Source organism: Anticarsia gemmatalis, chromosome 19 (genome assembly GCF_050436995.1).
Source record: "Anticarsia gemmatalis isolate Benzon Research Colony breed Stoneville strain chromosome 19, ilAntGemm2 primary, whole genome shotgun sequence".
Classification (NCBI taxonomy): domain Eukaryota; kingdom Metazoa; phylum Arthropoda; class Insecta; order Lepidoptera; family Erebidae; genus Anticarsia; species Anticarsia gemmatalis.
In genome coordinates this window covers 6,014,537-6,026,564 of record NC_134763.1, presented here as the reverse complement: position 1 = coordinate 6,026,564, position 12,028 = coordinate 6,014,537, and the positions used below count along the sequence as shown (strand labels likewise).

Genomic DNA, 12,028 nt, shown 5'->3' with positions numbered 1-12,028 from the left:
AAACCACTGCGCCATGGAGGCAGTCAAATGTATAAAAACAACAATTAAAATGAATTATAAAGATAAACGTTTATCAAGATATTTTGAAGCAAAATAATATACAAAGCTGAAATGTTGCTTAACACTTCGATCGTGGCATCTTGTTGAAAGGCCTCGGCCTCCTTGACCCGCCATAGCGGCTTCAAGGTTAACAGTCCTTTGAGGCAAAACGGACGGGCCCTACTAATATTTACACGTTAACATCAATGACTGAGTCTAATCGATACAGCCTTATTTTAAAATTTCAACTGCTAGGATGTTTTACGAATTTTTTATGCTCCGTCAAATTGACTCTGACCAAATATCAATAGCTTTAAATGGTCTTTTTTACGAATTTTCGTCGAACTGACACTGATCAATAGTATTAAATGGTCTTATTCCGCGTTGATGAAGCTGTAGATTTTTAATAAATTGAAAATTTTTGAATAAAAGAACGCTATTGAATAGATTAATTACTGCTAAACGTATACAGAAATCGGGCATAAAAGATTAAACAAGTAAAAGTGAAGGTTTAATTTATGGATACTTAAATGATTTTAAAGTAATAACATCTGTTTTAGATTTAAGCTTGTATCACTGAATTGTTGTCAGTAGATAGAATCTTCAAATAATTTCAACGGCTAAAGCTTTCTGTAAGTTAGTATCTGAATTAACAAAAAAAATATATCTATACTAATATTATAAAGCTGAAGAGTTTGTTTGTTTGAACGCGCTAATCTCAGGAACTTCTGGTCCGATTTGAAAAATTATTTCAGTGTTAGATAGCCCATTTATCGAGGAAGGTTATAGGCTATATATCATCACGCTACGACCAATAAGAGCAGAGTAGCAACGAGAAATGTTACAAAAACCGGGAAAATTATTCTCTCTTATGTTACGCAAGCGAAGTTGCGCGGGTCAGCTAGTGTAGAATATAAGACAGTAATTGACCATTTATAACAAAATGTATGTCGTAACTGTTCAACTATGTTACTAATACGGCTTTTAACGTAGTCGGTATTTTCAACAATGATGTTAACTTGCATTTTATGGCATCGCAAGCTTGTCGCGGAAACCACCGAAACGTGTCTACGATTTATTTAGTTCCTTTGTAGATACCGCCCCTGACGTGTGATTCATCTTTCCATGTAATAAAGTAAGTTCAATGAACTCCATTTAGTTCTATTTATTCCTTGACCTTTCGAAATAATTCCGTATATTTAGTAAAATATTGTATAAAATAATTTAATATCCCTCTGTTCTTGTTAGCTAAACCAACATAATATAAATTCGACTGTTCATCACATTGAACAAATTCCATAATCAATAGATTTTACTTAGAATTTTCGAGAACAATTTCGCTTCTTGAAACTGTAGGGTCGTTGTGCTAATAGTCTGTTCAAAGATAATGATTATCTATTTACATCTAAAGTGATCAAAATAATTGATATAGAACATGATTTGAATCATTTGTAAGATAGTGGTAAAACCATTAAAACATCTAGGTACTTCAATTCTGATTCCAGTGCTTGGGACTTTATAAATGTGGTAACTAACCATAATTTCAAAATATTTTTTTGAACAACACTAGGTTTCAAATAACTTCTCGTTATAACTTTGGCCTAAACCAATTTTACGACATAAGCAGGGCTAAAATTGGTAACAGTTTCTGTTTCACCTAAGGGGTCATTTGGTAGCTAGGCAACCGTTGTTTTGTTGACAGCGACATTTGGTTAAAACTAAATTTTAAAGACTTTTTAGTTTCGGTTCTAACAATATTATGCGTTATGAGCAAGTGAAATTGAGGATAAGTTTTCAACTTCCTGGCGGCAGGCTCATTGGCAATAGTAGGTCAATTATAAGTGGAATGTAATTAATAACTTACAACAGAATGGCAATAGGCAAGTTTGCGTTCACATTAATTAACATCAAAGTTAGATCTGACGAGGAAAGCCCGGGACCCAATGTTCCCGTAACAGATAGGGTTGTCCACGGTACGAGGTGAATTTGCCACGCCGGGAATGTCGGTTGATATCGGAAACTCGAATAATGACTCGGCGTGCGAACCTTGTTTGCTTTCGAGGCTCGGTGATAACACATGTTGCGATTGTATCTCGCTGCAAACAGACAAATTTCGACATTCCAAATCTGTATCTTCTGTAGCTCGATTCTCTACCACTATCGACTACGGACAACCGGCTAGCTATCGAGAAATTTTATGTGAAAATCTAATCAGCGTCTCTAACGCGCGTCGTAGGAACTATTGTGGCAGTACATTTTAAATATATAATTTTCTATACTCGATTGTATCGAATGTAAAGAACCGCGCTACTGTTCGAGAGTATCGTTAGCAACAAAAATATTGAGTTCTACCTATACTGCCGGACTTCTATCACGCATGATCATTTGTAGTGGTTAGAAACAGTGCATGCCATCCAATCCCAATATTTTTTTCCTGATAACTAATAGTCAAGCTTCTGCTGCTATGAATATGAGTATGATGAGCTATGCCCTTAAAGTTTGAAAACTTACAATGTTCACTTTTTGTTGGAGACCTACAGGTAACAGGTTAAAGATAAGCTAACTATCTTACAGCTTGTACTACGTTTGAGAATCTTTGTGTTTTTATTTAATCGTTCGTGTGTTTTTATTTATTCAAGGTTTGGCCTTGTATAAACAAAGTCAAGCGAAAGTAGAACATAAAATCATAAACATGAAAGAAGCAGACATATTATCTAATTTATCTATCTGCTTTCATTAAATAAACATGAACAATTTTATACCAGTATACATAAATTTGGAGCTACTTAACCTACGAGTAAAGCACTAAAACTAAACACGACACAGGCCAACTTATCGTTGAATCAAATCAATACAAAATTACCGCAGTAGGTATCTTTTGGTCAAACAATAAAGAATTAGTTCATCCAATTTGATAGACTACTACGAACGTTTCAATCAACGACTAGTTATCGCCTTGACACCGATGGTTTAAGGGGTGGATATTTAAAAGCCTTCAACGGTTGTTAATAATAGGCCAAGTGATTAATGGGCGAGATGGGCTTGAAGCTAAGTTAGAGGCGCGTGCACGAAGGGTTAGATTGCGGTTGGCCGTGTAACGATGTTTTATAAATTGTCAGAACAAAGCCTCATATTAGTGCAAAAAAGGCCAATAGATTGTAAAGTTACAGCTCATATATTATTAAATAAGCCAATTTTAGTATTTTTGGAGGCTGTTGAAAATCTTGTTTGTTACCATTTCGATTTATCTTTTTATTTGCTTCAATAGAATAAAAGTCTAATATTTGCTAAGTGTTTTACTTTACAGAAGTATATAAAATGTATCTTAAAAGCCATCAAATCATTAATAGTAACGACCATTGAATAAGCTCCATACATCACATAAAGACAACTGAATAGTGAAAATAACAGCGCCGATAACAAATAAATTCGCACAACAAAAGCTTCCTATGTAACATGAAACAGTAAACAAACAGGTCACAATACAATTACCTCCAGAGATATAAACGTCTCATAGCGATACTAATAAGTGTTTTACACCTAATGTAAGCACACACTGTGTTATGCATTGGGTATAAGTGTGCGGGTAACTTTAGTTCGTCTCGTGTGTAGCGCGCTGAATGCTTACGAAACTACTGGGCGGTAATTGCTAACTCTGAACTACTGTGTATGATGGGACTCAGTTTGTGTAGCTACGCTATTGTTGTGTATTTATGTAGAGGACAAACTTCTGCCCGTGATGAAAGGACGTAAGTTTAACGTGTTTGTGTTCGAAAATATATCTTTTGTTGGCATTTTTATGGTATAGAATGGGGTAATGTATTGTCAAGTTTATGTTGAACTAGCTGACCCGCGCAACTTCGCTTGCGTCACATAAGAGAGAATGGGTCAAATTTTTCCCCGTTTTTGTAACATTTTTTATTGCTACTCTACTCCTATTGGTCGTAGCGTGATGATATATAGCCTATAACCTTCCTCGATAAATGGACTATCTAACACCGAAAGAATTTTTCAAATCGGACCCGTAGTTCCTGAGATTAGCGCGTTCAAACAAACAAACAAACAAACAAACAAACAAACTCTTGAGCTTTATAATATTAGTATAGATTAATATTAGCTTTAAACTTTGAATTAAAATTTAAGTGGAGGGACTACTTATGAAAATAAATAGGTATGCATGCCAACCACAATACGAGCCTTAAAGTAGCTTTAAAATAGTTTAAATAACACTTATTTAAGATGGTAGGAATCTTTAAAAACTGATATACGAGTATGTTTTCGAAGTAGAAATTAGTAAATAATTGTTTGCAGCTAACTCATAATATACGTGTAGGTTTTCTTGTAAGCTCTCAAAGGGTACCATTCTCGGAAATGGATGATACGCCGGCGGCTATTCGTTTGAAGAAAACATGACAGCAACCTTCCACTATTTGTATATTATTATTAAATTAATATAGGAATACAAACTGACACGAGTAGACATGAGAACAACATGACTCTGGTCTTTGGGTTAGAGTTCAGGGACACAACATTTATATCATAAAAGTTCATATTTTTAGTTACAATTAAACAAAAGAAGATCAACAAAACCAAACATTTTTACTTATTTATTAGCGTAGTCCTTTCACTACAACATTTCACAAGTGAGTTTCACCTACTTCGTATTGTAAAAGCTAAGAATAATCCGATAAAATAAAAATAACAAGTCAGAAAAGGTTAAATCAAATTACGAGAATTAATCGAATCAACTGTATAAACACTGATTACATGACAACAAATATCTGCACACACAATACAAATACTACACAATGAATACGATATACTTTTATTTGTTCAAATGCATTGGCTCGTTACTGTCAGCTAACAAATCAGGAAAATTAAACCAGCGGTTATTTTGTTGAATGATAGATGAGTGTGGTAAGCCCTTTAGGTATTTCTATTAATATTTAATCACGGTTTTACCTGTGTACTATCAGATCTCGGCAACTCGGTTAACACCGTGCGTGATTCGGAAGCCGCACCAACGTCGCAACATGCCTATTTATTTACATTCAGGCCCTCGTGGCAAATGACTGTAAGCACTGCCTTTGCCTGGCTTACATCCAATTAAAAATGTTATAACATTTTATTCGATTTGCAACAATATTTTATTTTCTGCTTATTGCACCGCTCCCAGATTTTCATTTAAATCCCACACAAGCGGGTTACAAAGGATTTTAGTGGCTTTATAAAATACGGCGCATAGTTTGTAATATATGAATTTAACTAAATAAATTTGCGAATTCCATTGTAACCATACTCGACGAGTACAACTAAACGATTTGAAATTGAGCTTTGATACGGAGTTTGTACTAATTGGATATAATATTTACAATGCACTCACTCAAAACGTAATTACATAGTATACGTTTGAAACTGTTTCATAAACACGAAAAGCATAGTTTCGTATGTTTATTTATTAAGTTGCTTAGAAAAGAAAAATACAACTCAAAAAAGATATAAGTAAGGAAAATGCTTTTTAATTACGCTGTCGCATTGAAAGATAAACCAAATAAGTACAATGGTCTAAATACAGTATTCAAAACGAGAGGAAACGGACAAACAAAAGGAATAAAAAGCATAGTCCATTACTTAAAACAACGTCTAAAAATAAACATAATTTACCGAATCCATTTCCGAGTCCCCAAAATATGTATCTAATCATTACCGTGTTGCCTTTTTATATAATATACACTCATATATTACATAACTTACTTATTACAGTAGGAATACCTTTCAGAATAATGAGTACCGTCTGAAAGTCTTACAGAATAATAAAAGTTGACATTTCTGTAGTAGGTACATGAAATATAAGTTCATAAAATATGAAAAACTACCTGGTCCGTTTACGATGTGATCCGTATCCGATATTTCAATCCACTTGGACAGTGCACGTAGGATAATGAACTCAAGTCCAAATAAAATATGGACGGAATTGGATTGATTCAAATACCAATCGTATCAGTCGGTCATTCGTGTAAGTAGTAGGGATGTCCCTTTAAAGTTGCAAACAAAATCAATTCGTTCGTGAATAAATTGTTTTATGTTGTTTAGAGAAGGTTTCATGTTTGATATTGTGAGAGGAAAGTTAGTTTATTTGTTGTTTTGACAAATATGGCTTTTAGATTTATATAAACTTTGTGTTCTGTTAGTAAATAATAATGTTTGGATAGTGAATAACTATAATAGATACGTGAAGAAAAAAATACGTGAGACTTAGTTTATGATTTCTTATTATTAAGATCATTTATTAAACATCTTGGTTTCCGTATATTCTATCTGCGTAGGGCTACAATTTCTTAAAAACAAAATAAAACGATAAAAAATTACAATCATTTGTCAAAACTTTGTTTAAGTAATCGTGTGTCAATAGGTACATATTTAAGTAATATTGTCAAGAATAAAAATACTAATAGTTCCTAATACAAAATAATATGTCAAATAAAAACATAATACCAACTACTATTGCAACAAAACCTTCTATCAAAAACTCTATTAAAATGCCCATGAATAAAGAAGCACGCAGCAGCCCTGGCGTGTAACATATCCATAGTACGGAAGTCCCTATCTCCCGGAGATCCGGCTACCGACGGCTCGGTAAATCAATCCACAATTTTTGTCTACCATCTCATATTTCATATTTACCTCGACATTAGTGTAAATGTATATTTGTAAGGGAGAATGTAACGCAATCTGGAGAAATATCTTCTCCATCAAACCCTTTGTTTCTCGTGCATGGTATTCTTTTCCTTTATTTATTCATGAGTGAATCGTTTGCGGTGGATTGTTTTTTTTGCCGTCGTTACTAGATGGTTTGAATTATTGTAGTGCTGCTCTTTGTTTCATTATTTTCATTATTTTTGTTGTTTGCCCGAGGTTAGATTTTGTTCAGTTGTAGGTTGTTGTGTATCACGATAATGGAGTTTCAAAACCATGTAAGGAAAACCTGGTCTTGTTTTTAAATAACAGTTTTTTTGTGTATTTAAAGATGTATTGAAATGTGTTTGTTCTACAATACTGATTCTTTTCATTAGCTTAATGGTTAATAGGTTTTCTTTTGAAGGGAATTTTATAAAGCTAGGGTTTTTTGAAAAATAAAAATATTAAATTCCGTGTACATTCTGATTTCGTGACAAAGTGGTTACAAGGAAAACTAGTTTTCATGGTAGCTCTTTGTTAAAATTCGATGTAACTAGTAACTTCTACAATTAGAAAATTAGCAGAACGTGATTTTTATTTGTACGTAACCCATTTAACATTTTAAAACCATTTTAAATATAAATGCTTTTTTTTCCTTATATACTCATTTCTAATTGAAATATTGTGTCGGTCTTTTAAAAGTAAACTCAAATCATATTTCAGACTGTATACCAATTCCTTATTGCATATTTTATTCTTGCTAAAGACGCTATCGATCACAATGTTGATATGTTAAAAAAAACAGGAGAATACTCTGGGGTGCTCCAGTTTTTTCATACGAAATTTCTCGATTGCTACTCGATACATTTGCATTTAATTTACGTATACATTTACAATAATTTAGTACAATAATTCCTTTGTCAGCCAGTCCAGCGTATAAATGTAGTGACATTCCTGTTCATGTACAAGATCTGGTGTCGGAATCACATAAATTTGTCATCGCGTGATTGATGTCTTCGGCCGCTGAGCCTTATCTCCTGCCGCAGGCTACGTCCGGATGTACACTGGCCACCTATTAATTGACCCTATACTAACTGTAGAAGAATGATATACATATTCTGTTACAAACTATTTTGGTTTCGTTGATATAAATTGTTAATTCTCATAAGGAGTAGTATTGTTTCGGAGTGATTTTTATTATATAAACGACGTATACAACGCGCAATTCGTAGCGCGATTGTCTACTAAAGACAATTGAGAATTTACACTTAAAATGTACTAAACAATTAGTTCGTGCGGTACTTGCTCGGGGCGCTGATCTGGTTTTAATAAGCTAAGACTTGGTATATAACAAGGAAAAAAAGCTACGTAATAACTTGATATCGTTTGTGAATTAGGTTTTTAGTACTAAATGCCATTTTAGAACGTATTGATGAAAAGCAATATTTGTTTTGTCTTCAATAAATATTTGTCCCGACTCAATATTCCTAAAAGTTTCATATTACATATAAGTCCTATAAATCTGTAATAGAGAGTCCGTTAGGCAACCTGCGGACGTGAAACTTGTTCGTATTTAATTCCCTATGGTCTGAGTAGTCTGTCAACCCATTTCTTGATCAGCTGAGTTCTTTTTCGACTTTTGAACTTTGTGTTAAAAATAAAGACATAGGTATATCGTTCCAGCGGCCGTACGCTACTCCTGTCAAAGTGGCTGGTTTGGTATATCATACGAACAAAATATATTATATTTGTGCCAGTAAATATTGTTTAATATGTGGATCTGGAACGCTAGAACCGTTGTTAGCGTGAGAGTTGCCTGCAAAGTTAATTAATTACTTCTTGTAGCAACATAACATTTACTTAACCGCTTCAATAATTCCTTTGTTTTATTTCCAACCACATAATCACAATGTTATATTAATTGCTAATACCATAGCAAATATCGTATTTGCATAATGTGATTAGTTCAACAATTATAATTAATCAATATCAAACAGGATACTCCCGTAGCACGAAGCTACGAACATCTACGGCATAGCTTGCTCTACGCGGCTCTACGAAATTAGTCAGATAGCACAAAAAGATTTGATTATGCAAAACGTAGACTTTAATTTGAGCTAAAACTGTGGCACCGTTATTCGTACATTAAAATATATTCAAAGCAGTTTTTATATCTCAATATTAATATAAAAACCCTTTTGTGACTCCGATATTATATTTATTATCTAAACAAATAAAGGACTTATTTGTTTTATTTCCTTGATGGGGATTGATGTAACACATGGATGAATTTGATTATGGAAATTAGGATCAATGGTAAATTTGATACTATGCGTCTAATCATTGATTGTGCAATGTCAATCATTGATTTATCGTATTGTGCAGTTTTACAGAATGGAGAAAAAATGCGGTTATAAATATGGAGAAATAATAACTCGAACTATGTCATACAAGTGCATGGCAAGCAAGGTACGGTTGTAGTCCAACCAAATAAAATAATCTCAAATAGTACCTGTATATAGGTTTGCCGCCGGTCGCTTTTCCCGCTCGGAACCAGAGCACCATATAGACCCTGTCCTCGTTGGTGTCAGGTGTGACGTCACAGGGCAGCGACGCCGTGCGCCCCAGCACCGCGTCCACGTCCACCGTCGACACTGTAACAATAGGAAAAAAGACTCCATTCATTCGTTCTAAAATTGCTCGATTCTGGCTACAACACCCAACTGACCTATCTACGAAATAAAATGCTGGATTTTAGAGTTCTGCAGACAAATTGTTAGTGACTGTTATAAACTTTCCAGTCCGTTTGTTCAGCTGACATCTGTCATTATCTCTTGTACCCTTTTTGCTATGTTGAGATCTGTACGTTTGGTTTTATTTTATTTTTTCACTGTATTAGTTCATTTCGTTGATTGACTTTTATTGTTATTACAAAACTGAGTAATTAAAGGATGCTCACGCCACTAAGTTCCTTCTGTTCCGAGTCGGGAGAATATCTTTATTGTCTCAAGGACGCTTCGCAACGACCAATCACAGCTCATTGGCTTCGTCCGCGCCGTAGTGTTCTCACTTAAACTTTAATTAATTTAAGTCTGCCTATTATAGAGGGACGCATATTACTCCTTTTAGGTTCTGCTCCTCATTATTTCTTTCATTATCCCGGCGCCCTTCATACCCTCTGTACCGTTAGCCACACCGTCGCACATAGTGCGCACGTTATTACACTATATAATACAGTCTTAAGCCTCTCCACACCCCTCACTAGTCGGCCTTTCTCTGCCATAATTATACTATAAGCGTTGTAAATTACAACAGGAATTTTCTCATAGTACATAGTTCGTCTTCCGTTTGGTTAATTTCATACAATTTACGCTCCCTCCTATATCGTGCACGTTGACGGGAACTTACAACGAAAATCCTTTTTATGAAAAACATAATTTTATTCACATTTTTGTTTTGTTCATCGTGACAAGAAGGGAGGGGGAATACACATCGTTTGTTGGGTAATATCCACGAAATTGTGCTCATGCATGTTCGCCGCTATCCAACCACGTTACTCGTTAGATTAAAATGCATGCATACTTCTGTAGAGCACAGCAGATGAAAGCTAATTTCAGTACCCCAAATCGTCGACACAAAACATTCATGCTCTGCTCTGAGTGTCGGGTAACAAGCGTCGCTTCGCACAACCCGAACAGAAAGAATTCCTAAGTGAATATCACTGTTATTCTGTACTTACATCGTTACGATTCCTAGCTTCCCTTTCTCGAGGCGATAAAGAGGCCATGAATATAAATAGACGCAATATTAAAACGCTCCGTTTCCACACCGCATGAAATAATCTTCTTTTCTTTAAGGAAAAACTGTCACCGTGTTGGGGGCAAGTAATGTACACCATCAGTCATACTTAGGAGGAATTTTCAATTTACCCAGTGTGAAGACTGCCCTAATAAAGACGGATTACTTGGTCTCGCGGTACCAGTTGGGTATCAATTTGCTTGAAGACCCTAGAGGTATTGCGCGTTTGATATTATTTTGTGTCACTTTTTCGTTCTAGATAAATCATTTGTACGATAGCATCGTTCAAGAAACCAACCTTAGACTCTGGTCGCTATTTATAAAACCGTCTGTGCCAAAACCGTAATATGCCCCTTATCAAATAATCTTTACAGCATGCTCGCTATATTTTAGTTTATCGTCGACTAAGTGAATTTCTTGGTAAAATGGTCTATAAAACGAGAATTTTCGTAGTTTCCTATTAATTTTACTGTTGCTAACCAAGTTTCAAGTGCCGCTACGCATGATATAAACAAAAGCGTTTAAAGAAAAAAGTGAGACATATTGTCACGATCGTAGCGGACGTCGGAACATAGAAGGTAGTGTGAGTGAGATATGAATCTAAACTTTTTATCTAAATGTGCTAAAGAAACATGTCAAAAGTTTTGTTCGAAACAAAACGAAAGAAAACAAAAAGCCGTACGTAGCAGGAGGAGACACGACGCCTACCCGCATTAAGATAAGAGCGGAGAAATGAAATTCCAAATCGGTCCCGCCCCTTTATTTCGATGTCACCGCCGCGTTTGAGTTAGAATAATTTCACAATAAAGCTGTTCTGACAAAGCCTCAAGTTTCGACGTTGAATGTCACGCATAATGTATCGGAAATATAAATTATATTAGATTGGGGGTTTGCTCGTGTAATGGTCGGCTATAACGCGCCCGCAAAGATTGTGTCGTGTTGGAGGGCACTAAAGAATTGCGCCACTCATTATTGCGGTGCCGAATGTGGCCAGATGAGTGGTGGCGGCATGTCACGGCACGCGACGCGCACGTGTGCCTCCGCGCCGTCTACATACATCATACTTACTTAAATTATATCATATTATAATATCTTACCAACAATTGACAATGATTTCTTATTAATAAAATCCGAAACACGGCACATATACAAACTTGCATATTCCCAATTCTGACAAAATTGGTTCATATTATACCTAGAAGAATGTATTGCTGTCGATGTTCGCTCATATCACGTGTCAAGGAACTGAAATATGCCATGGAGTCGTCCGTGTCGGCTATAAGCTTCCTGCGAGTACGTTTCATATATAGCGATATTGGGCCTTTGATCAATTTTTGTCGTGCCCGTACACATAAAGAAACAACTGACGTCGAAATATGCGAGACTTCTTCGGAAACTTGTTTTAGTATTTGTGACAATGGTTTCTTTTGTACTTTTGTATTTGTAAATAAAACAGATTACACAGATACTCTGCTTCAGGCTACATTATTTAAGAGATTTGTTCAACAAAATC

The 12,028-nt window shown here is 35.1% G+C and overlaps 1 protein-coding gene across 6 annotated transcripts in view; it reads right to left on the bottom strand.

The window, feature by feature from the left end:
- LOC142981199 (neural cell adhesion molecule 1-like) overlaps positions 1-12,028 on the bottom strand; it is a 77,790-nt gene that overhangs the window by 44,679 nt on the left and 21,083 nt on the right. For all 6 annotated transcript variants that reach the window (XM_076126916.1, XM_076126917.1, XM_076126915.1 and 3 more), the window contains one exon: positions 9,230-9,371. In XM_076126916.1, coding sequence (XP_075983031.1) covers positions 9,230-9,371 — 142 coding nt within the window. The remainder of the gene's footprint in view (positions 1-9,229; positions 9,372-12,028) is intronic.